The sequence below is a fragment of the Squalius cephalus genome (assembly GCF_949319135.1).
Source record: "Squalius cephalus genome assembly, chromosome: 9".
In the NCBI taxonomy this organism is placed as follows: Eukaryota; Metazoa; Chordata; class Actinopteri; order Cypriniformes; family Leuciscidae; genus Squalius; species Squalius cephalus.
Window position 1 is genome coordinate 7,245,594 of NC_137130.1, and position 24,096 is coordinate 7,269,689.

Consider the following 24,096-nt stretch of genomic DNA (forward strand, 5'->3'; position numbering starts at 1 on the left):
TTACAGTATGTTTTTGTGGTATTTGTGGGCACTAAACACGCTCTCTGTCGCAGTCTATACCTGTGCTGGTGGACGTGGGGTCAGCAGCAGCTCTCAGGAGTGAGTCTGTAGGACTCTATTACTGTAGATCACGGGCCCTATACTGACCCGCAGCATTGAGAAGCATAAACAGAGACTCTCTCTTTCCCTGACAGCAGGAATGCTTCACAAATCTAGTTTGGACTGGCTCCAGGTCTGCTCTCTATCCAGGGACCAATGGCCAAAGGAAGACGAGGGGAGTTTTCAGGTCAGGAAACCCGCTTGAAAACAGTCATTGTCTTTTTGTAATTCCCAAATGTGTAGTAGAAATTACCCATTTTAACCTTAAATAAGTAAAAATGGTCAGTTTTGATTTCAGAGCAGTCCGCAACCTCTTAATAAGGATGCTGAAATGAATATGATACTTACGTGTAAATAAAAATAAATACATGTCACACTCGAATAAGATTAAACATCTTTACTTGAACCGAAACACAGTGAAGAATTGTTCTCGTTTGTCTTGGAAGACAGAATGTCTGTTTACAGATCTAATGACATTAACAATGCATACAAATATAACATGGACATGTCATCAGCCAGATGTGTGTAACAACAGAGTTATAGACTGAATAATGGACTCTGAAGCAGTATGTACAGTTTGTAGCAGTTTCCATTGCATGACACTTTAAATGCAACGCCTTCCCAAGAATGACATTTAAGATCAAGCATATCTAAGAGAGAACAGAACTACAGGAATTATCACGTAAAATGCTTTATCTTTTTTTTTAAATGAACATCATTCAGAAAGCCCAACAGCTTGTTTCCGTCGTCCACGATAATGTTACACTCCTAGTCTTGGATCATCTTGATGTCTTTGTGCTTCTGCCAAAAGGATTCTCTCTCTCTTTCTTTCTCTCTCTCTCTCTCTCCGACCACACTGTTCATTGTTCTTCCGAAGAACGTTTAAACCTCCTGAGGGGGAAATTCAGCGGAGCTGCTGTTCGTGATGAGAGTGTGTTTGTTGCCTTTGTACGCAGAGAGCTCAACGTAGCGCTGCGTCATGTCAAAGCACACTGGCATCTCCGTGGCTCTCCACCTCAACGGCGCTAGAATAATATTCCTCCCTCCCGTTCATGGGCGAACCCTGCCCGACACTCGCCAACCCTCTCCCAACAAGTATACAAAGCAATGTCAAACCAACATTTTGTTTGTGCAAAGGCAACATTTTGTTTATGAGAATAGAACAACAATAAAACTTAAAGCAACAACTAAAAAAAAAAAACAGTCTCAGCCAAAAATGAAAAACAAACAAAAAAAAGTACAATAGTGCAATTTTTCAGATTCATGACCCTCTTCTGCTCCTCGGGCTTGTCCGTGTGGTTTTTCCGAGGACAGTTAGTGGCGGCTCCGTCTCGTGTTGCTCCTGCCTGAGTTTGCTCGGCTCTGCTCACGCAAAAGCTGGTCCCAGCGCTGGCAAACACATAAAACATTAGTCACTTCCCATTGCCCTCCGCATCAGGGGCCTCTTTCCATACGCTCATTCAAAGGCTCTACAGTGTTAGATTTTATGTCAGCTGGTCAGAGGCATAGAACCCAGAAATTAACAATACTTTATTCCATGCCAAAGTTTGCAAAATAAAAACATATGTCCTTCCTATGGACATTATGGCCAAAAAATAAAATAAAATAATATATATATATTTGCATATAATTGTCTATGTACTGTGTATATATATATATTAGGTTAGATTTAGATTAGATATTTAGATTCACATAAAGAAGTTTTTTTTATAATAACATTTTAAGATGTTCGTTTTTATAATTTTCTAAAAGAAGTCAAAGTTTGCAGAAGAAAATATATATTTACATGCTAGATATTATGTCCACAAAAACCGCATATATGTAATAAACTTTTTTGTATGTAGGAATGGATTTTTATGTGTGTGTAGGCTATAATAATCAAGAAATATGTATGTATGTATGTATATATGTATGCATGTATGTATATATATATATATATATGTATATATATAAATGTATATATTTTAAGTGTCCATATATATATATATATATATATATTATATATATATATATATATATATATATATATATATATGGACACTTAAAATATATACATTTTGTTATATTAGATTATTTTAAATGCTTAAATTATAGATTATTTTATTATTTTAAAACTTTTATAATTTTCAAAAAGAAGTCAAAGTTTATATATATGGCCACAAAATCTAGAAAGGAAATGTTTTTCTTCTGCAATCTTTGATTTATTTATTTTCAATATAAATAAATATATGAATAAAATGAATATATTTTCTTGTTGTGAAATCTCTATACCTGTGGTTACTTTCTTAGGATACTTGAGTGAACTTGAGGAGAACTGACTTCACTCATCCACTAAAAATCACCTTCAGGCCGGTTGATTAAAACGTATTGAGCAAAACTGGTTCAATTGATTGCAAACCCTATCGATTTGATATTTTGCATGTCATGCAATGACATTTAGTATCTAAATAGTTTTTGGGCCGCTCTGTGTTTTGGCCGGCGTATGTTATTTCCATGCGTTCATATCATGTACCTTCACTTTCCGTCCCATTTTGTCTTTCCACTTCTGTGCAATGGATCCATCAATGAGCAGCAGTCTGTTGGAGAAACGATTGATTATGACAGCAGGAATATAATCCACAATATCCGATCAATCACATCGATCAAGCTTTACCTGGACCTTTCCTCGTTTTCATAACCCATGATGATGTATTCCTCATTGGCTGCTAGTGGAGGACACAGACACCCAGAGTTATAATAAAGAGTGACGATGTCTCGAGGGATGTTGACCAGAGAAGACTTCAGAACGTCTTTGACCTCCACGATGGCGCTCAGGTCATGATTTCTAGTCTTTATTTCTTTCACTCTTGCCCGGATGACTGCAAAAAGAAACAGTGACAAAAAGCACTTTCAGTTTTAACTTGCTGTTAAGGAAAGAAAGAGATTGTGTAAGAAATACAAAGCAAAAAAACAAAAAAAACAAAACAATTTGAGACTTTCGAGAACTTTACACAAAAATACCATCCAGGCCTTACCATAATTGTAATTGTTCTTTGAATATGTCTTTTGACCAAGTCTCAAAGACTTGCATTTGCACCGATCTGTAAAAGTAAAGGTATTATATATTTAATTTATTTATTTATTCATTTTATATCTAAAGAGCAAAATAGACTATACAACACTTATATGCTATACAATATTCATTCTGAATTATGCACTAAAACAAAAACAAAAAATATGCATATAAATACTGTAAACAGTAATGATGCTTAAATAGTATACCATTAGCTCCTTTGCAGTTGGCATTGTGTGAATCCATCGGGAAGTCTGGGTTTCCCTCTGTACAAGAACCAGGACTGAGTTTAGTGTTCAACTTGCATTTCATTCTTTTCTTGATCTCTAAACTATCAAGTTTCTAGATATTTATTCTAAAATAAACCTCTTTAAATCTGCAATATTAAACACATTTTCAAAACAAAATATCAAAATAATTCTTACCAGGATTACATTTTGAAGGGTCTTGATAGTAAGGATTATCTTTAGGGAAGAAATGTTCAAGGATTATTTTCACGGAATTTCACTGATGGTAATGATTACAGATATTAAAAACAATGATACAGTAAATATTATAAACTATACATACAATTAATAATCACTCAATTATTTGAATATAGGGTGAATCCATGTAAATTGAGCCACTCTGGAGACTAAGATGACTGTCAAAAGTGCTGAATTCACCTTTCAATATATATAATATAATATAATATAATATAATATAATATAATATAATATAATATAATATAATATAATATAATAAAGTATATAAATATAATATAAGCTGGTCCACTTTTTGACATTGAAACTACAAACAAATGTGCTCCAATTTACCTGAGCTCATCCTATATATTAATAATAATAATTTACACATTACATACTATGCATACAATAAAATCTGTATCTACATTATATATAAGTACATTTATAAAGGATACATTTGTGTACATTTTGCCACTGAGAATCCCTATTTACCAGAATTTTCCGTATATAAAAATAATAATACATAGAATAAATAAATAAATAGCATAAGTCATAAATGACCTGGCCCCTCTGCCTTGACTATGGCCTCAGGTGAGATGCAGACTCCTCGGTCGTACACGGGCAGCTCCTCGCAGGCCAGACTCTCCGGCCACGTATGGTTGTACTTCTTCATGACCGGCTCGCAGCCGCACTTGGCCCGCTCGCACACGGACTTGCAGGGCTTGATGGGGTCGTGCTGGAAATCGATGGTGCATATGGGCGCGTACATGGCGCATAGGAAGAACAGCAGGTCCGGGCTGCACTGGGTGCCCAGGAGCCCTTCAAACTGCTCGATGGCGAGCACGGCGTTGGCCTGCGTGCTGTGATGAAGGTGGTTGGGCATCTTGGTCATGTTCCACGGCATGGACCTGCACATGGGGATGCGGATGGGCTCGCAGGACGCGGCCGAGGTGCCTCGGGGGATCTCCAGAAGACAGGCGATGGCCAGGACGCAGATGAACATCTCGTAGGAAAACATCTTTTTGTATGTGTGTGTGATAAAAAATGTTTTAAAAAAAACACACAATTGAGAGAAGAAGCTAGTTATGATTCACCAAGGACATGCGGAGATCTTCTGGAGAGCTGGAGACTCTTGCGCGTAAAAGCTCCCCAAAACAAAGTTTCTCAAACTAACTTCACCATACTGAAGTATTGCATCAAAAACACGGATAAGGGAATCTCACCGTTTTAAACTCTCGCTGAAATGGAGGTGAAATAAATAAATAATAATAAAAAAATTCTCTCGTGGAAATGGTGACGCGCGAGATGAGTCGTGGGGTTCCTCGCTTCAGGAGCGCGCGCTGGTGAACTGATCTCTCCTCCAGCTCCTGCTGACAGAAAGCGACTGGAGGAGGAGGAATAAGAGGAGAGGAGGTGGGCTGGGGACAAGAAGAAGCACCTCCTTCTCCATCACTTCAGTCTCCTGTTGCGCCATCAAGACTGTTGACTTACTGCTGCCGTAAATTACTTTAGCCAAGATAAAAGCGCTATTTGAACAAGTAAAATAGTACACAAATAGAGTTGTGGACATAAGGTGGTGTTAATTTAAAGGCAGACTTCTAATAAACATCGGGCTGTGTTTATTAGGGAACTACAATAAGGTAAAAGCAATTAGAAATTTACATGTTTTTGTAGTCCATTTACAAAAGCACGTGCTGATAACGTTAGGCTTAATGAACTGATGTTTTCGTAAGCCATAGGAATGTTTGACATAATAAAATATAGAGACATTTCTAAAGCGCTTTATTGCTAATAAAATTGCATCATGATACAAATTTTAAGGGCACAAATTTTCATTATTCATCCGTTTAATCAACTCGTTGGCTATAGCCTACCTGAAGGCTAATTTGCCAAGGAATGTTTTTAGCAAAGCAGTGTTTGATTTCTGAGTAGGCTACAATGAGTGTGTTGCTAATGTGTTGTGATTGTTTAACATTCATTTCGCGTTTTATAACAAAGTACACATCCATACCTCAGACATGGTTTTTGAAAAATTCTAGTTGCTAGCAAGTTAGGCTACTACAGAAAAACTACCATAAGGATGCGAGTACATGATCAGACAGCCGTTTATAGTCTTTTTTATAGCAGCATCTCTGTATATGACTGATGTTGCACAACAAAATGAGAAAGAATGTTAAGAAATGTTAATTTACTAAAATCGAAAAACTGCTATGCTATAAAAAAAAAACACAACAATTAGAAACTCCTGAGGGAACTCATCGCGCGAAAGTACCCTGCTAATTCTCTTCTAGGTTTTAGGATTGTAAAGAGCTCTATTAAGCAAATTAACGAAGTGATATCTATCCACCAGAAGATATAACCCCTGACATAGTGTCGCTGTGCACCAAATATATCAATATATTAGGAGAGGGAGACAATCTAGAAAAGCTTTAGCAAATCGTTATGCATGCACAGCGCTTAATTAAAAATGTACTGTCATCACACCCGAGGAAATATGTTTTTTCCCTCTCAGCAGAAACATAATAATTTGGTTTTATCTCTACGCCAAAAAGGGTCACATACAATTGAAATGTGAAGCTAAAAAGCCTAAACAAAAGGTGGAAACAAGTCCTTAAAAGTAAATATACAGCCTTTTAAAACATCTGCACAAACCCTGTGCCCTTTGGCTCAGTTTATGTGAGAAGATTTAGATGAGCGGCCTGTGATCAAAGAATTTCAGCAATGTTCTTACAGCTTGGACTTAAACAGAATAGTAAAATGCTGGTTTTCGAAGCCATTTTTCATTTTCCTGCATAATACGTCAAAAATCACAGATGCTACCGGTTTCAGGGTTTCCACTCTGTTCACACATCAAGAAGAATCTGTTAAATAACTTGGGAAAGATATGTGAATTGGTTTGACCTAATTATTATAAAAAGTATCGACTCAAAAGAACAATTTTCCTGATATTTCATCAGAAACCTGCTGGCTGTAATTATGATCTAAAAAAATACATTTATATCACTAAACAGCATTAAAGTGGACCAGTCAAACGGCATATGACCTGATGTTTATTCATGTTATGGAAGATACATTGTCATTTCCAAAAAATCCAAAACATATAAAACCAGTTAAGGGAGAGGAAGGGGAAACAACTGATAAACATTCAATAAATATGTAAGAATGTTTATTATAGCTCACAGACAGGTACAATGGAGTGTCAATGAAAGTTAGTTAAAAAATTATACTATGCTTTGTACAAACAACACTAGGTTGCTTTTATACCATGTAGTTATGCACAATTCTGCCTTTTCAATCCAAATGAGATGTTATATCTATTAATTTGGCAAGTATGTCAAAGGAACACAAAGTGTAATGAAAATCAATGCAAATTCACAGGGAGGGAGAGAGAGAGAAAGCACGCAGTAACCCACACAGATTAGATCTAGAACAACATCAAAAAAAGAATCACTGTTTCATAGAGGCATCTGTCATCGTAACAAGCATTTAGCATGATGTATGAGTTTTTAACAATTCACCCCTGCCCTCCCCCCACATCCCACCACACACAATTCACTATTTAATGTGTTTGTTTCCATGTTTAACCATTGCAAATTAAAACACAAACCAAAAAAAAAGAAAAAAAAAAAAGAAGAAAAAAAAAAGAAAAAAGGTAATTAGTGTCACTAGTCCCTGGGATCAAATTCGATTATTGTAAGTGGACAATAATCAAATAATTTTTTCCTTTTTTCCCCCTCTTAATTCAGTGTTATAAAAGATTTGATCCCATTAAAAGTCTTGAACTGGTAAGACTATAACATTGGAGAATCCTACGGAGGAATATGGAATGAGGGTTGAAGTATCCGCCCCTCGAGTGCTCTTCGCACAGGAACTCTTATGCGGAAGAAGACACCGACTGCTTGTATACAGCATGGTAGGCGTTCCGGAGCAGGACGTACGGGAAGCAGGATTCCAAGAGGTCCATGGTGAGGAATGGTGATTCTTGAACGATCTAGACAAAAACAAATCACTTTCAGAACAGATCTCAGGGTGATTGGGATGTTCTACTGAAACTGACACATGTGGGCTCAGTCTGATAAAAAAAAAAAAACTCCTAGCTTTCCATTACAGCCTAATTCAGTGCATCCTGCAGATTACGCTTCAAAGAGTGAAGAATCCCACGGACAAATCCCACACAAGCCTTACAGATCAAAAGAGCTGCGTGACTCTCACATACAAACAACAGAAACAGCCCTTAGCACATTTTCCCAGTCATCAGATGCTTATGGACTAAAGATGGAAATATGGAGCGCAACAAAGTTGCTGCCCACTTTTTCAGTTGGCTTGGTTCTCTGAAGTATTTTTCCGCATTAATTTTTTCCATCGGGATTTCAAAACAATCTTTAGTTCTAAGCCTTGAACCAAACCAATTCGCTGTGAGATCAATCATAATATAACAGCATTTGGTTCAAACCAACAAAGTATATGAAAACAAGAAAGACAAGACTGTTCTTCATATCACTTCTGAGGGAATTAACTACTTATCCCATAAAGCACTGCAACGTTACGATATAAAACTATCGACTTCAGTCACTGATAAGCATAAAAACTATTTAAATTTACTGCAATTTTTTCCATTTGAAAAAAAAAAAAGCTTCTTATGCTCACCAATGCTGCATTTATTTGATTAAAAATAATAATATTGTTAAATATTATTAAAATCGTATTTTTCTATTTGAATACATTTTAAAAAGTAATTTATTCCTGTGATGCAAAGCTGAATTTTCAGTATCATTACTCCAGTCTTCAGTGTCACATGATCCTCCAGAAATCATTCTAATATGCTGATTTGCTGCTCAAGAAACATTTATTATTTCATTAATACTGAAAATAGTTCTGCTACTTTATATTTTCCTGGAAACTGTGATACATTTTTCCAGGATTCTTTGATGAATAGAAACAACAGCATTTATTTGAAATAGATTATTTTTCCCCAAATGAATGTAGTTTGAAGTGTAGGGAAAACCGACTTAATCCCATCATTTGTCAGGCAGTGATTTCTGTTTAGTTGGTAACATAAATGGGTGCGTTTCCAGAAAGCATCATTAGCCAACTATGCTCGCAAGTTCTGTCGTTACAGTTCAACGATTTGCCATTTCTCAAAACCATAGTTCCAACGAACATTCCCAAACCGTGTTACAACAGTTTCGGGAAACAGTTGAGACTAGATGCCTCTTCAACATCTATGCATCTCTGCATCGTACTATGGTAGTTAATCAGCGAGTCACATCGGAGAGTGGAATTCTCTTTAGGATTATGGCCAGTGTAATTCTTCACCATGAATTTGGCAATTAATTAATTACACTGCACAATTACAGAAGTATATAGCCTAAAATATATCATTGAAAACCTCAAAGTCTGTCTTGAAAGATTAATGCATGATCATTAAAAATGGATGTTTCTGTCTATGGAGAAAATGATTTTCACTTCTGCAACTCCACTGTTGCACACCATCATGAAGCGCTCTCTCTTTAGGATTCACTCACCATGTCCAGAAGCAGGTAAACAGACTCCCTGTTCCGTGTAGTGGTTTTATCCGTCTCCTGTCCAATCTTCAGCAGGCTGGAGGAGGCGAGCTGGGGAAGAATTACAGGATTTGCATAAATGGAGTATTTATTGTTGACATGTTGTAGAGTAAAAGTATTGAACAGAAACACCTATAAGCCAGGATTTAGGACAATTACAGCTAATACTGTTACTTACGGCAAGGAACTCTTTTAGGCGATCCTCTATGCTGCCCTTGTGGATAGTGAACAGAGCAGCGGCAATCTGGTTTATCGCTTTAGCCAGACAGTGAATGTTGTTGCAGTGACCTTAAAAGATTTATAGAGAGTTAACACACACGATAAATGTCAAGCACATTAAAACGCGTCGTTCCAGCGGACCGCAGTTCAAACAGCACAGATATAATCTGATTTCATTCGCAGCGGTTCAGCGCGAGTCTGAAATGCAAAAATTGGTACCTTCTATTGCGGGACTGTACTGCGACATCACGTTGCTGGCCAGGGTCGGCATGGAAACGGCCACGAAGACCATCAACAGGCAGGCGATCTTGTACTCTTCCTCTGGGCTAATATTTTCTGTTACAAACCAGAAGAATTGAGTTCATGAGTTTTCCTTAAGGCAACTCGGGAGAAGTACTGATGTGTTGCCATTGTGAGACAGCAGGGAAATTGCAGCGATTACATTTCTCTCTTTGGACAGTGTCTGAAAATCTCCGTGAAGAGCCAAGACAAACGGCACTAATGTCCAAAAAGTGAACTCTTATTTATGTTATTAGTGCAACAGCATTTGGGTGTGATTCAATTAAGTCTAGTTTTAGTTGAATCGCTATTTAGATAGTAAACAGAAGACGTTTGGATTTAACCATCAGGGGAATAGAACAACAACATTGGAGCTGGCCAAGAGGCCCTGGAGGCTCTGGGCTGCTCTGAGAAAATGAAAGCTGTTCACCGGAGAGCTTTGCTCAATTGGAGAGAACTGCTGTGCGGTATGAGGTGTTTAAAGTGCACAAGGCCCTTCTCAGGAAGCGGATTCCTCGAACTGGCTCTAATGCCTGATGAAGGTTTGATAAGCAATGCTGGACAAATGCATCTGAAAACAGTAGTGTGACGGAAGCTACTTGACAACATGACAAGATCATTTTAAGTATAACATAATATATAATAAGTTTAATATACGAGTTTAATGATAACTTTAGTGCAATGTAGTGCAATTATAATTTTACATTTGCTCCTATTCAAAAGTTTGGGCTTGGTAAGATTTTATAATATATATATTTTTTATATATTTTATTGTTATTTGATCAAAAATACAGTAAAAAAAATATGCAATATTGTGAATTATTATTGCAATTTAAAACTAATTTTTTTAAATATATTAAAACAGAAAACTGTTATCTATTCCTGTGATGCAAAGCTGAATTTGCAGCATCGTAACTCCAGTATTCAGTGTCACATGATGCTTCAGAAATCATTCTAATATGCTGATTTATTATTATCATCATCGATGATGGCTTGTGCTGCTTGATATTTTGTGTAAACTGTAAAGTTCAAAAGAATTTAATTTAGATAAAAATCTTTTTGTAAAATTATAAATGACTTAAGTGTCACTTTTGTTCAATTTAATGCATCCTTGCTAAATAAAATTCATAGAACTGAGTCAAAAACAATAGTGACAAACAGCAGCATTTACCTAAATATTTCCCATTAAACAACGAATCAATACATTTTTTTGAACCAGTCTACTGAATGAACCGATTAAAAAATGTTAAAAATATTAAATTATCGCCTCAGTTTGCTTGGCTGTAAAGCTGCATTAGTAAACCAAAAAACGCAAGTACATATTTACACAAAAAAGTAGCGTTACTGGTAAAGTGACGCTGTTTCGAAAAGAGCTGAGTACTGTCACATGTCACTTTTAGTTAGCTACTCCTCAACACTGAAAACAGCTCTCATGAGACACTAAAGGGCAGATCTGCTATACACATATATTTTTTATTATTTTTAACTCTTGAGGTTGTGGTTAAGATAGGCCTGGCCATGTGAGGTTTTAAACTTTCTTGTGAAATCATTCACCACAGAAATAATAAGACATGGTGAACTGATACTGTGACCAACGTGAACATGGGTGTGGATGTAATGCATGTTTTTGAGTGTGTATTATAGTGTGAGGTTACACCGTAATCACAGTGCAAGCGAGCATCCTAACGCTGAAGTACTTGACCAGATTGATATAAAGCATGTGATACCACTTAACGTTTCAGCACAGACCAAATGTTTTTTTTTTTTTTTTTACAGCCAGCTAGCTTGCTTGCATCCAAGGTCTTAATACAGGGATTTCTGGTAAATCATTTGGCATAAAATGGTCTTTAGATGTGAGCATCAAAGTGCACTTTGGAAAAAAGAATTCCTGTTCAACTTTTCTTTCAAGTGTGTGCACACCGACGTCACACTTTGGTAACTACGTATTTTGTGGCAAATGCTGATAAAAGGAGCAATCCAAAAGTGGACGTTCACTGTTCTAACAAATCTAGAGCGAAAACACCTGATGCATATCTGCACTTTCTTAGGAGGCCAAAACCAAACAACTTCCCTTGGTAAAGGGATTTAACAGTTGCATCTGGGATCAAAATGGCCTGATGTGCATTGCCATTTTGAATGGTCTGAAATAAATGATTTCTGCACTATATAAGTAGTGAATAATATATATATTTTTTTAACTAAGACGAGAAGACACCAACGTCATTAACGGAACTGTGACAATATCAACATGCAATATCGTTGTCGAAAAAAGACGACTAAAATGTAGTTAAAAAATAAAAACTTGATCAAAATCACTTTGTTTTTGTCAAACAAAAGAGATGACAAAACATCACAGACTGTTTTTAACAAGCCACTACGAGCTTTCATGCTAACGATTGCCAGATTTCAAGAATTTAAATCCCCAATCAGAGCTTTTTTATTAAAAGAACACGTTTTCTACCCGTTGTTTTAATTAATATTTGCAATCTGGCAACCATGCGCACGCTCTCTTTCTACACTGAAGAAGCATGGATGATCTGAAAACACAGACCAGTTAGCTGCTTTTAGCGAGCTGAGCTCCAATTAATATTTCCTGCTTAAATGAAATCTTTGTGTGACGATAAAGTCTTTTTTGCTGTTGTTTTAATAGAAAAACATGAACATAATTTGGAATTATTGGACTAACTAGGAATTTCACTGTTTTAATTTTTGAGAGAAGTTTCTTATTTTACCAGTAGGCCTATAGCCTATGATAAATCAGGAAACTAGATGAGGTAAAATAAACGAGGCGTATGGGTCGACATTCTCTTGATTTGTGCTTATAGGTGAGAGTGCAATAATCCTAATGAAATGTAAAAATACATTTCTATTAATTATAATAGATTATAATGTTGAGCAAAATTATTGGGATTATTAATTTAAACATTATGCAGCTTGACGAAAAGGTGACTCAGATTATAGTGACTAGATGCTCAGACATTTAGTCAACTAAAACTAGACTAAACAAAAACAGGACAATGTTGACTAAATATGATAAAAACTAAAAAAAGTGACACATGACTAAGACTAAATTGAAAATAGCTGACAAAATTAACACTAATTCCCAGCCTTTTAAAGCCATATGATATACATGAACATATGATTGTGTGAGTAAATGGGTTGAAATTTCAATTATCATTCACTGAGAATTATCTTTCACATAAAAATTCTTACTGACCCCAAACTTTTGAAAGCTAGTGTTTTTATTTTTGATGCACAAAAAAAAAGAAAAGAAAAAAAGATTGCATCTGGGATCAAAATGGCCTGATGTGCATTGCCATTTCAAATGGTCTTAAACAACTTACCAGACTTCTGTGAAGACAGAGCCACTACAAGAGCAGGGTCGATCTCACAGGGCAGGCCTGCGGCAGAAGACAGCTCATACACGTTCATGGCAACCTGAGAAAAAGGAGAATTTCAGGTCCAGCGGCCAATTGTTACGGCCAACAGCAAGCCTCAAAGTCACCTACCTTCATGTCAGTTTCACGAGGAATGTGGTCTTTGAAGTCTTCCACGGAGCTCACCAGGAAGGGAATGTGGCAGGACAGCACCTGGAGAAAAGGACACATCTGTGATTAGAGCTCATTTGTGCAACAACTTTTCCAAACAAAGGAATAGCTAACTGTCAACCTCAACCTCATTCCAATGCCATATTATTTTGTCTTCCTTCAAACACGAAAGTCAGAAGAATGTCTGAGCTGCTTGTTTCCTTACAATAAAAGTTGATAGCGATTTATGCCACCAAACTCCAAAAAGCACACAAAAACATTAAATTATAGTCTATATCAGTGGTTCTCAACTCGTCCTCGGGACCCGTTGCTCTGCACATTTTGTATGTCTCTCTTATCTGACACACTCAGTTCAGTTCATGGAGTCTCTTGTGTTAAATAAGGGAGACATACAAAATGTGCAGAGCAGCGGGTCCCGAGGACTGGAGTTGAGAACCACTGGTCTATATTACTATATTCCAACAAGTCTTCTAAAACCATATGATATATATGAACATATGATTGTAAATGGGCAAAAAAAGTCAATTATCATTTAACATTGATTCAAACTTCATATTCAAACTTGTCATGTGACACGTGACAACCAAACCTGATGCATCTTCAGGTGACATATTTGAATCATTGTAATTTTAAACATAATTTATACACTATTATAGTATTTATTAATATTATAAATTAGCTTTCATTTTTATATTTTTCATTTTAATTTAATTTTAGTTTTAAATGTTTTAATAATTATATTATGGGCTTTATATATATATATATATATATATTTAAAACTAATAAAATGGTCTGTAATAAAATTTTGCTTTTTTTTTTTCAGTTTTAGTTTGTTTAATGGTAGTACTTTGACTTAAATGTTTATTTTAGTTAGCTGCAAAGGCAACATTTCTAATTTTCATTCAAGTTTTTCAACTAATAATACATTTCGTTTTATTTCAGCTTTATTTGTATGAACAAAAATGATTTTTAATTTTTAATAGTGTTAGTTTAAGTTAATAACACTGATTTGAATATATAAGAATGCAAATGAGATTTGAGAACTTCAAGAAGCTCTGTTCATCACACAAAGACATCACATGACATCAAAAGACTTTGAATTTAGTCATATGGACTACTTAGAGTGTACTCACACTAGGCACGGTTGCCTTGTGCGCGATTGTCCCCCCTCCCCCCTCCCTCACTGGCCTGTACTCACAAATTAATTAAGTTAATTGAAAGTGTACTGTCCAAGCTGTAATAGAAGATGTTTGCTGTCGTACTGATGACAGTAGTGCACAGCTGTTGCATGCTCCGTTGCTGTTAGCGATCGGTACCGCACCCGAGCCCAAATGAACCATGCTCTGGTCCACCTCTTCCAAGCAGGCCAGGGAAGGTTAAAGGAACTGTGCCCGGGCACGGTACAGAGCGATCAGACCAAGAGCGAACAAACCAGACTTTGGGGGTCAAACGCGCACGGGCACGGTTCAGATCACCTAGTGTGAGTACACCCTTATATGCTGCTTTTTTGTCCTTTTTGGAGCTTGGTTGTACAAATCACTGCCTGCATTATGGAAAAATTGCAGCTTGAACATTTTACCCAACATCTCCTTCTGTGTTTCATGGTAGAAAATAGTAATACAGTTTTGGAATTAGCAAGATCTCAGCTCTGAGATGTACACCATCCCTCCGTTGAATTTAAGTGCTGCCCATGTGAGTGTGAGAGAAACGAGACAAGATATCTGCATTACAACTCACATCTCTGAGAGCTTCCTGAGCCAGCGAGCGGAACGACAAAATCACACCGATGATGGTCATCCGTTTCAGCACGCTGTCAACCGCTACAGAAATAGAAGACAAGTCTTATTAATAACTTCCAAAAATAGGACATTTTCGTCCTTTAGAACCACTAAAAATAGGTCTGCAGGTGGTGTGTATATGGGCCACATTCCTCAGAAGGGATTTTTAAATTCCTGCTCACATTTGAGCTTAGTAATACATGATTGTATGAGGACAACCCATAACAAATACCATAAATAGCTCTCTGTAGAGGGTCCTGTCTGCCATGGGGAGTGCTGGGTGGGTGTTACTACAAATCATACCATGAAATTCCAAACAGCTATTGTCTAATACAGTGCTTCTCAATCTGTGGTAAGTGGACATGACTGGAAATGTCCAATTTTTAAAATATTCTAATAAAAATGCCCTTTTTTTTCTGACCTTGCCTCACAATATTATGACTCTAAAACGATGTCAAAATGTAAGTCTTCTCTCATTAAAGCTAATTCTGGCCCAAAACTGCCACTTTGACAGAAAGAAAAGTGACATACAAAGTGACCAAACACAGTTTGCTTTGTTTTTACATGCTGTTCATGGGCAGATTCACCTGAACTGGATCAGCGGGGAAAAAAAAGGAATTTAGTTTTCTATTGCATTTAGTGTTGAAATTATTTATTTAAAAAAATGTAATGTGATGCATTTTTTTCAGCATGCTTTTATTTTCACTTTTGACCAATTTATTACATCCTTGCTGAATAAAAGTATGAATTAAAAAAAAAAAAATTCTTACTGACCCTAAGCTTTTGAAGTTAGTGTATATAATTAAAAGTCCCACAATGGATACTCACATGAGAGCCGCTTAAAGAGTGCTGCCATATGGTCCGGCTTGTCGAAACTGGTCCTCATCTGGGTCAGAACCTCGACATTGTCCACTACAAGTTTCTGTAATGGCAACAAAAGACGTTTGATGAATAAGCAGGAAAAAAGTCTGTACATACTTCCACGGGAGGACATAATAACCTACATGCCTCTTTAAAGGCATTACAATCTAACAACAGCATTTATGACAATGTTGATTACCAGAAAATATTCTGAATGTGATAGTTGGCACAAACTGTCGATTTAACTTAACTTTGAACCCAGAACATTACTTTTAACACCAAAGCCGAACAATTTTGAACAGTAGCTGCATGAAATCACCTGAGATGGGAACTGTGAAGAAATGCAAGAGCACGAGTTTGCATGTCAACAAACGATTTGCGTAATTTGAGCTCTAAGAGAAAACATATTTCACGTTAAAGTCCTTTGGTGAACATGGCGCAGAATAGAAATGCAAAATAAACCATTTCACTCCCCAGCTGATTGTGAGTCAGATAGGAAACTTGGTTCTTTTTCCTCCAAATTACTTTCAGCTGAGGGAGAGAAGTTTGCAAGTTAAAAGCCTGTGTTCACACACTTTGGTTGGCTCTTGTTTCTCAAGAAACTTTTATAAATGCAGAAGGCTGTTTCAATTACATACATCATGTATTTGCAAACCTACTACCATTATTGAAGAAAATATATTGAAAAATAAAATAAAAAAACCCAGGGCTTTACATGCAGGTGCTCTGGCTAAGAGAGAAAAAAAGTTCATTCCTACATCATTATGTCAGGGAGTGCAAACAATACACCATTCATACTTCATGAGGAAGGCTTTGCCTTCAATGTAATCAAAGTAGGATTTGGTTTAGGTTTGATCATAGTTGCAGTTAATCCATCATTGCTGACAGTTCTTAGCTGTCGTTGTCTAAATGTTATCCAATAACTGAGGGGAAGTGCTACCTAAACACTGTTCCCGGTAAGCAGGCCCACATGGAATCTGTGGCTGCAGAAATCCATAGAAAGCTCTTCAGATTTATGTAATATTGGAACGTCCATCATTTACAAAAATCAACACATCATGTGTGTCATCATCCCCAATTGTGCTACTCTCAGCCCTGTTCTAAGGTCATGTGATGCTGCCATCTTTACTCATGTGAGGAACTATCTTTTTGTACGACCAATAAAACCATTATTTTTGCAGCTTCAATACATTAGAGATGGGGTTGGCAACCTATCGCTGGCACGTGAGCAAAAGCAAGAGAGGTGTTTGTATTTCATTCAGATAAAGTACCTCATACCTAACATACAGATCTACATTTTGAGGTAATCATGCCTCATAGTAACACAGCTTGTTATATTAAAGTATGAGAATTAAACTGCACAAGTCAATGAAAGCGCCCAGCTCTGACACACCATTAGCGTGACTGCGCATCACATGTACACAAGTTACTGACTGACAGCTTACAGCTTGTTCCGTGGTACATAGTCAATGTTGTAAATTTCGGAGATATTCAACCAAGTATACAGAGTCCTTTTATATATTCCACACACATCGAAATGCATGTGGAAACACCGTTCATGTGTGCCTTGTCACTTCATGTGTTTTCTCTGATCGGATAACTATCCAATCATGAAAAGACAGAAAGAGAGGGCATTTTTTCACATTCCAGATGAAATTGGACAAAATGCATCTGGTTGTTGAAGCCACAAATGTAAATTTTATTCCTCCTAAAATGGTAAAAGCTAGACATGCAAGAGCGTGTTATAACGGCTCCCGGTATCCAGATATGACAGCGCTACAGCAGCACACATCGCCGTAGAGGAGTAGCCGAGCATCTCTTCAGCAAGCCGATGTGCAAACTGCTGCAAATGAAACTGAAAGTTCAGTGTTACATCCTGACGCTCAACACACAGTCGTCTTCATTAAAAGTAGCACACTAAATCTTACCAGTGCTGATGCCTCTCTTTCTCCAATTGCGGTCTTTGATCTTAAAATTAGCTGATGATAAATAAAATTAAGCTCATTTCTTGCTTTATTTGACATGAACTCTGTTAAATTTGCATATAGCATGGGAATTGAATATTAGATTTATATTAGTTTTGCGGACACACAAGTTACGTTGCCTAATGTAAATGGAAAAACACAAGAATGACCAGGTGTAAATAGGCCCATTGGAAATCTGTTCTTCAAAGTCTAATTTAAACCTGAAAACGAACAAACTATAGAATTTTGAAAAAAGTAAAACAAATTTTATGAAAAATTGCTTCAGAAATATTTAAGGTTCAGCTCTGTTTCTATGTAAGCCATTATGAATATTTAAAATATGTTTATGTGGGGTGGGGGGTTGTGGGCACAGTGATCAACTCAGAAACTTGAAAATGGCACTTCATGACAAAAAGGATGCCAACCCTTAATTAAGTAAATAAATTAATAAAATTCCACAAATTCAGTCTGGGCATGCTGGTTAGTCAATGTGACTGTGGGAATCACTGTTTAACATGTTGCTGAAAAGAGGATCAGGCAGTCTTCAATGGAGAACTGTGCTTCTGAAAACTTTCAGAGGAAGGCAAACAAGTTGGAACTGTGACAAGCCTAATGATGTGACCTTTCACCTCAGAGACCCCTATCGCTCACCTTGAGTTCGGCCACCTGGGAAGAGATGTGCCACATGAGGCTCTCGCTGAGAAACTTCATCCCATATGGACCCAGCAGCTCAGACAGTGAGCGCATTTCTGAGAGACAAAGTCAAGAACGTTTAGATGTGCTATGGCATTTTGAGTGTGAAAATAATCACATCCATCTGAAGAAAACATTGTGGAATGTTTCTAAACAAGGAAATCTTTTATTCAATGTGTCTTTGTGGCATGTTTTTTTCCCCTTACCAGATATGTCGGAATACTCCTCTGCATTGAAGGTGAGCTCATTCTCTGTGGGCAAGTTGACGAAGGCCTTCATGGCAGGAAAGTAAGCGATGTGACCGTTGCTAACCTGCCGCAGTAGAGTCTCCAGATACCTGTGCACAGATTAAGACCAAACCAATGTTTCACTTTAAGGTAGTGGTCTCACACTCAGCTCTTGAGAGGACCATTGTCCTGTAGAGTTTAGCTCCAATGCTAATTAAACACACCTGAACCAGCTAATCAAGGTCTTCAGGATTACTAGAACTTTCAGGCAGGTGAGTTTGAGCTGGTTGAGCTGAAAGGCCCCGACATACTCACAGCGAATTTCTTTTTTGTTCTTTGTTTAAGGGTAAAAAGAAGTTCAAAATACCTTTGCAGCGGTATACTGTTAGTGAACATCCCGACGCTGCCCACGCTGCTGAGAGCGACGTTTTGATGAATTTGTAAATATGTGCAGCGCGCTTTCGTCACAATAACCAAATAAACACACAACAAAAATGACAGCAGTGAGAAAACCGCAGTTAAGACAACATCTGATCATAGTTGCCTGCACAAGCTCTGTAATTTGGCACTCCAGTCAAGTAAAGTCATGTTTATTCATATGGCACCTAATACAATAGATTGCATAAACCAAACAGCTTTACAGTATTAAACATGAAAAACATGAAATGAACCGGAAATCACGTCAAAGAAGGCGGAGCCCTAAAGCGTATCTACCTATTACGCAATCCCCACGGAACAATGGTAGTTCAAAGGTGTTTACCAGTTGGAGCAATCTTTTCCAGAAAGATTGCTTTGGCAAGCCATTTCGAACTCCGAAAACGAACTCAAAACAAACTTAGTTTTGGCCTGGTTATGTTCTAAATTACGTCACACCAGTTCACTCTTCGACTTCGCTTATATCGGGGTATATTGGGGCCTTGTGTCTGACCTCGACGGATTGAACGAGGAGGAGTCCCAGAGCACACCTATTTATTACTTAACCGCTACGGACCAGTGGTATTTACCAGCCAGAGTGGACTTTTCCAGAAATTTCGATTTGGCAAGTCATTTTAAACTCCCGAAACAAACTTTGGCCTGATTTTGTTCGAAATGACACCACACCAATTAAATTTCACTTGAAGTATATTGGGGCCTTTCGAGCATCACGTTGTTAGCTTGACAACATGCTAATGCCAAATTTCTATTCAAATTAATTCCAAGCATTGAGTTAGGGGTGCCATTTGTTGCTGCCTATGTAGAGTGCTCTAAATCGGTCACTTAAGAGGTTCTATTTCAGTTGAGATGCTGTCTAAGCAGCAGCCTATGTAGGCAGTATACTGGGTTTTGGAACAGAGCCATTCATCCTAAAAGCAAAAGTTAAAGGGGTGGTATAATGCCCTTTTCACAAGATGTCAAATAAGTCGATGTCCCCAGAGTGTGTATGTGAAGTTATAGCTCAAAATACCCCACAGATATTTTTATATAGCATGTTAAAATTGTCAATTTTTGAGGGTGAGCAAAAACGCACTGTTTTGTGTCTGTTCCTTTAAATGCAAATGAGCTGCTGCTCCCAGCACAGAGGGCGGAGCTTCAACAGCTTGCACTCACATGCACTGAAAATTCCTAAAACTTTTAGCCTTTTATGTTCAAACCGGATTCAGACAATGATGGAGAGACTCAAGAAGAGGTGACAACATGTAGAATGCAACAGGACGTTTCTAAATGGTTAGTTGATGAATTTATGTAGCATTATGTGTAGTTATCTTCTAGTCATTAATTAGCATATTCCGTCTTAATAATCTATAAGTCGTGTTCCGGGGGCGGGGTTTATGTAAATTTTAGGGTTGGTGATGTCACTAATCCGGGAGGAATGTCGTGTAGTCCCTACCAGCCGTTTGTTGTAGTCCTTAAAAAGTGATTTCTTTAAAAGCAAATATCTCCCTTTGCTTTGAACTTTGAGCATAGTAACTTTGCAGATGTTGTTTATGCTCAAACAGCAACATTACACACTAACTAAAGTTAAAAAAGTGAAATCATAATCAACCACCCCTTTAAACTCTGAAATAACTGTGGCCATTCTAGCTTTGACATATAGAGTCTCACCAGTTGGTGTAGAGGCTGGTGATGGTTGGTTCTCCATGGCTGTCCAGGTGTTGAGTCTGCTGCAGCAGCACATTGTTGAATACTCTGGTGATGTCAATCTGCACATAATTCTCAATGGACTGCAACACTGTCATGTAGGCCCGTACGCTGGTGAGCAGCTCTGATGGTTTGGCGATCTCCTGTGTGGCCTGGTTGTACATGGTCATCCCAACTATGGACCTGAGTGACAGTTACAGACACAGAACGAAAGTTAAAAAATCTGGTTTTATTGTGCATGATTAAACGTTGCATGTAATTCTAAAGGAACAAAGAGTTTGTTCTCTTAATGTTTTATCAAAACGTATCTTGCGTCGGAAACAACATTAATGCTGATGTATACAAGACCAAGCAGGAAGAAAGCTAAATAATAGCCTAATAATAATCATTTAAAAACAATAACCAATACAATCGAATGAACAATCAAATCATAAAAAAAACCCAATGGATAAAATCCTGCCTTACAAAATTTCCTACTAAATATGCAGTTATAAATAATAAACAATAATACAACATTAGTAGAATATTTCCAAACAAAATAGGATATTCTATTAGAAAAAATGTAGAGAAAATAAAAAGAACAAAGAAATCTGTGGCAGCTGGTTTCTTTGGAATAACATGCACCAATTAATCATGCGCAGTAAGACCTGGAATACACTGTATGTTAAGAAACTAAACGGGGTCAATTTGGACTTGGTTATGTGGTGTTGTTTGGAGAGCAATGGTGGCCACCATAAACAGATCCATAACAACATCATATTCTTTTAATGCTTTGACCTGAATCAAGGCTATTTACCCAATCAGATGGAAATGGGTAATAACAGCACATGGTTGGGTGGTGAGATCTGCTAACAGGGCCTCTCATTGCTGAGAAGCACGGCCACATGAGGGGTTCACAGCCCGGGAGAGAGGGGCCAGCCAATGCATCCGCGTCAGAGTTTTGAGTCCAACAGTGGAAAATACCTGTTATTCCTCTGCCCAATGTTTATTTAGTTGGACAAGCTCTATTCTGGAACAGTGTCAAATATCATGCTAACCCGAACTCTCAACGCTAGTCCAATAAATTACACAAATCGAACAATAAACCCAAGAGGCTCTTTAAGCCGTTGAGTTCTCAGCTTAATTAATAAGGGAGAGTTGGAAGACAATTTTCCCTCACATAAAACGCAACAGTAACTCTCCCCTATGAGGCAAATCAATATGATTGATGCTAGTACGGAACGAGTGCGGACAGACCTCATCGCGAAGGGTTGACTGTGGTTGACGTAATAGATAAAGCGAGCAGTGATGTGTTTATGTAGGTAGCAGCCAAATTCAGTTCAGGCTGTTGTGATCTTTAAACCCACATGATTCAGAAAAAAGATTGATCAGCAATCAGCATTATATAATTTAAGATTGCAAGAGAAAATGTAAGTAAAGTACTTAAATAAAAAAAAAAATTACACATACATATACATACATATACATACATACATGCATGCATGCATCTAATTTGATATATTTTAAAATATAATTAATTCCTCAGTTGATTTTAATATGAATAATTTTGTGGAAACTGTGATACATAACCATTCAAACCATTCAGTTTGGGGTAAGTAAGGTTTTTTATTTCTAAAGAATTGAATAGTTCTATTCTGCAGGGATGCATTCAATTGATCAAAAGTGGTGTGTTGTCTGAACCATCAAGATGAAAGTCTGACTTACTTGGTGAAGCGGATCTCCAGGTGGGAGGTCAGGTACTCGCGTGGGGTGAAGGTGTGCTCCCAGACCATCATGTTAGGGACGTAGTTAATGGAGAAGCAGAGCTCTGAGAGAGCAGTGTGCAGTTTGTCCAGACTGTAAAAACCAGACGACAGCCTTAAAAACTAATTTCCTTCAGATTATACAGTCAATCAGCTAAAGCTTAACCAGCACAACAGTACTGCTCACCATGGGGCCGCACCACTCCCATACTGTTACTACTGCTCATGTGTGTCCATATCAGGCTTTAGGATAAATCCATTTTATATTATATGGAGGATCTGTTTGAATGTCTGCCGTATGGGAGGATAATAGGTAAAAGCCTCCAGCTGGGTTTTGTTCAACACAGTGATTCTCTACTGGTGAGTTCTAATAGGTACGCAGACATGCCCTCATCGACAAAAACCATCAATTACATAAACTAGAACAAAGTAAAAGACAAAATGACCCAGACTACATTAAATACAGTATGAGCAACAAGGATTGACTCAGTTTGTGCTGACTAGATATAGAAGAAGAGTAAGTTTCATCCTTACTTGGTGACCAGGAGTCTGTTCTTCCTCATGCTCTCAACACCAGGTTTCTCTCTTTCCGGTTCACCTTTCTTCCCTGTCTGCTTTTTCGACTTCTTGTTCACGGCCTGACTGATGGTTTTGGCACAATGTTTTGGCAGTAACTGCACAGAAGAACAACAGGAATAAGCCCCTTTTTAAAGTCAACATGAAATCAAAAGTTCCTGGTCATATTGTGCACAATTCATCAGTGCAGGTTATTTCAAATAATAAAAAATAAGTGTGTATAGACTTGGGAATTGTTACATTTTTCTTAAAATACCAGAACCAAATGATTTATGACATAATAAAATACAGCACCATGGCTAAAGAAATTTTGAGCTTGAGTTGTGAGCTTGCAGCCTGAACTGGATGTAATGAAGGATTATGTGTAATAAAATATAGGCAATTAATAGATATATATCTGTTGCATTATCCTCGTTGCACGCAATAACATGCACCATGGCCAGTATAGTCCACCTCATGCACAAATTACTCTTAAGAGTTTATTTTAGTGAATAACTCAAAAAGACTTAATCACTCAAGTCTCAAAATCATGGGATTTTCAGAATCAGTGAATTTGTCACCGATGTTCTTAGCTGACTTACTGAACCACTTGTCTTGAAATGAACTGAGAACCATTTCTGTGATATGTACATATTTGTTTGATATATCAAACAGTTTTGTATATTGAAAATATATATAAAGAACAATAACTTGAAAATTATGTCAGAGCAGAGGCACAATAGGTTATTGAATTTATTGTTCTTTTTAATTGACACAAATCCAAATTCCTCCAGCCACCTGTAACATTCACTTTTCACCATCCAATCAATTCCCGATGAATAAAATCAAGTCCTACCCCAAGTCTTTGCCAAATAAATATCTTTGTTTCACTTGGAGATATGTCAGATTAGAGAAGTAAAATAGGTTTCATGT

The 24,096-nt window shown here is 37.2% G+C and overlaps 2 protein-coding genes across 9 annotated transcripts in view; both read right to left on the reverse strand.

The window, feature by feature from the left end:
• Window positions 1-790: 790 nt before the first annotated feature.
• Window positions 791-5,001, reverse strand: frzb (frizzled related protein). Its single transcript, XM_079881315.1, has 7 exons — window positions 4,177-5,001; window positions 3,577-3,615; window positions 3,361-3,417; window positions 3,114-3,179; window positions 2,753-2,957; window positions 2,612-2,675; window positions 791-1,488 (listed from the first exon to the last, which is right to left on the reverse strand). Exons 1-7 carry the CDS (start codon window positions 4,631-4,633, stop codon window positions 1,414-1,416), a joined length of 963 nt encoding a protein of 320 aa, XP_079737441.1. The 5' UTR covers window positions 4,634-5,001; the 3' UTR covers window positions 791-1,413.
• Window positions 5,002-7,392: 2,391 nt separating this feature from the next.
• nckap1 (NCK-associated protein 1) overlaps window positions 7,393-24,096 on the reverse strand; it is a 50,946-nt gene continuing 34,242 nt past the window's right edge. For all 8 annotated transcript variants that reach the window (XM_079881313.1, XM_079881309.1, XM_079881311.1 and 5 more), the window contains 13 exons: window positions 23,143-23,282; window positions 22,571-22,702; window positions 20,831-21,049; window positions 18,728-18,858; window positions 18,480-18,577; window positions 15,832-15,925; window positions 14,963-15,045; window positions 13,187-13,267; window positions 13,022-13,115; window positions 9,618-9,734; window positions 9,358-9,467; window positions 9,141-9,230; window positions 7,393-7,606 (listed from right to left, as the gene is read on the reverse strand). In XM_079881313.1, coding sequence (XP_079737439.1) covers window positions 7,490-7,606; window positions 9,141-9,230; window positions 9,358-9,467; window positions 9,618-9,734; window positions 13,022-13,115; window positions 13,187-13,267; window positions 14,963-15,045; window positions 15,832-15,925; window positions 18,480-18,577; window positions 18,728-18,858; window positions 20,831-21,049; window positions 22,571-22,702; window positions 23,143-23,282 — 1,506 coding nt within the window. In that variant the 3' untranslated portion in view covers window positions 7,393-7,489. The remainder of the gene's footprint in view (window positions 7,607-9,140; window positions 9,231-9,357; window positions 9,468-9,617; window positions 9,735-13,021; window positions 13,116-13,186; window positions 13,268-14,962; window positions 15,046-15,831; window positions 15,926-18,479; window positions 18,578-18,727; window positions 18,859-20,830; window positions 21,050-22,570; window positions 22,703-23,142; window positions 23,283-24,096) is intronic.

Bases quoted from the DNA above. Each gene is read 5' to 3' on its own strand.
- frzb (XM_079881315.1), bottom strand. From the start codon at position 4,633: ATGTTTTCCTACGAGATGTTCATCTGCGTCCTGGCCATCGCCTGTCTT. The intron at 3,418-3,576 runs GTAAGAATTATT...GTTCTTGTACAG, and splicing joins CCCTTCAAAATGTAATCCTG to AGGGAAACCCAGACTTCCCG. The intron at 2,676-2,752 runs GTAAAGCTTGAT...TTTCTCCAACAG, and splicing joins GAAAACGAGGAAAGGTCCAG to ACTGCTGCTCATTGATGGAT.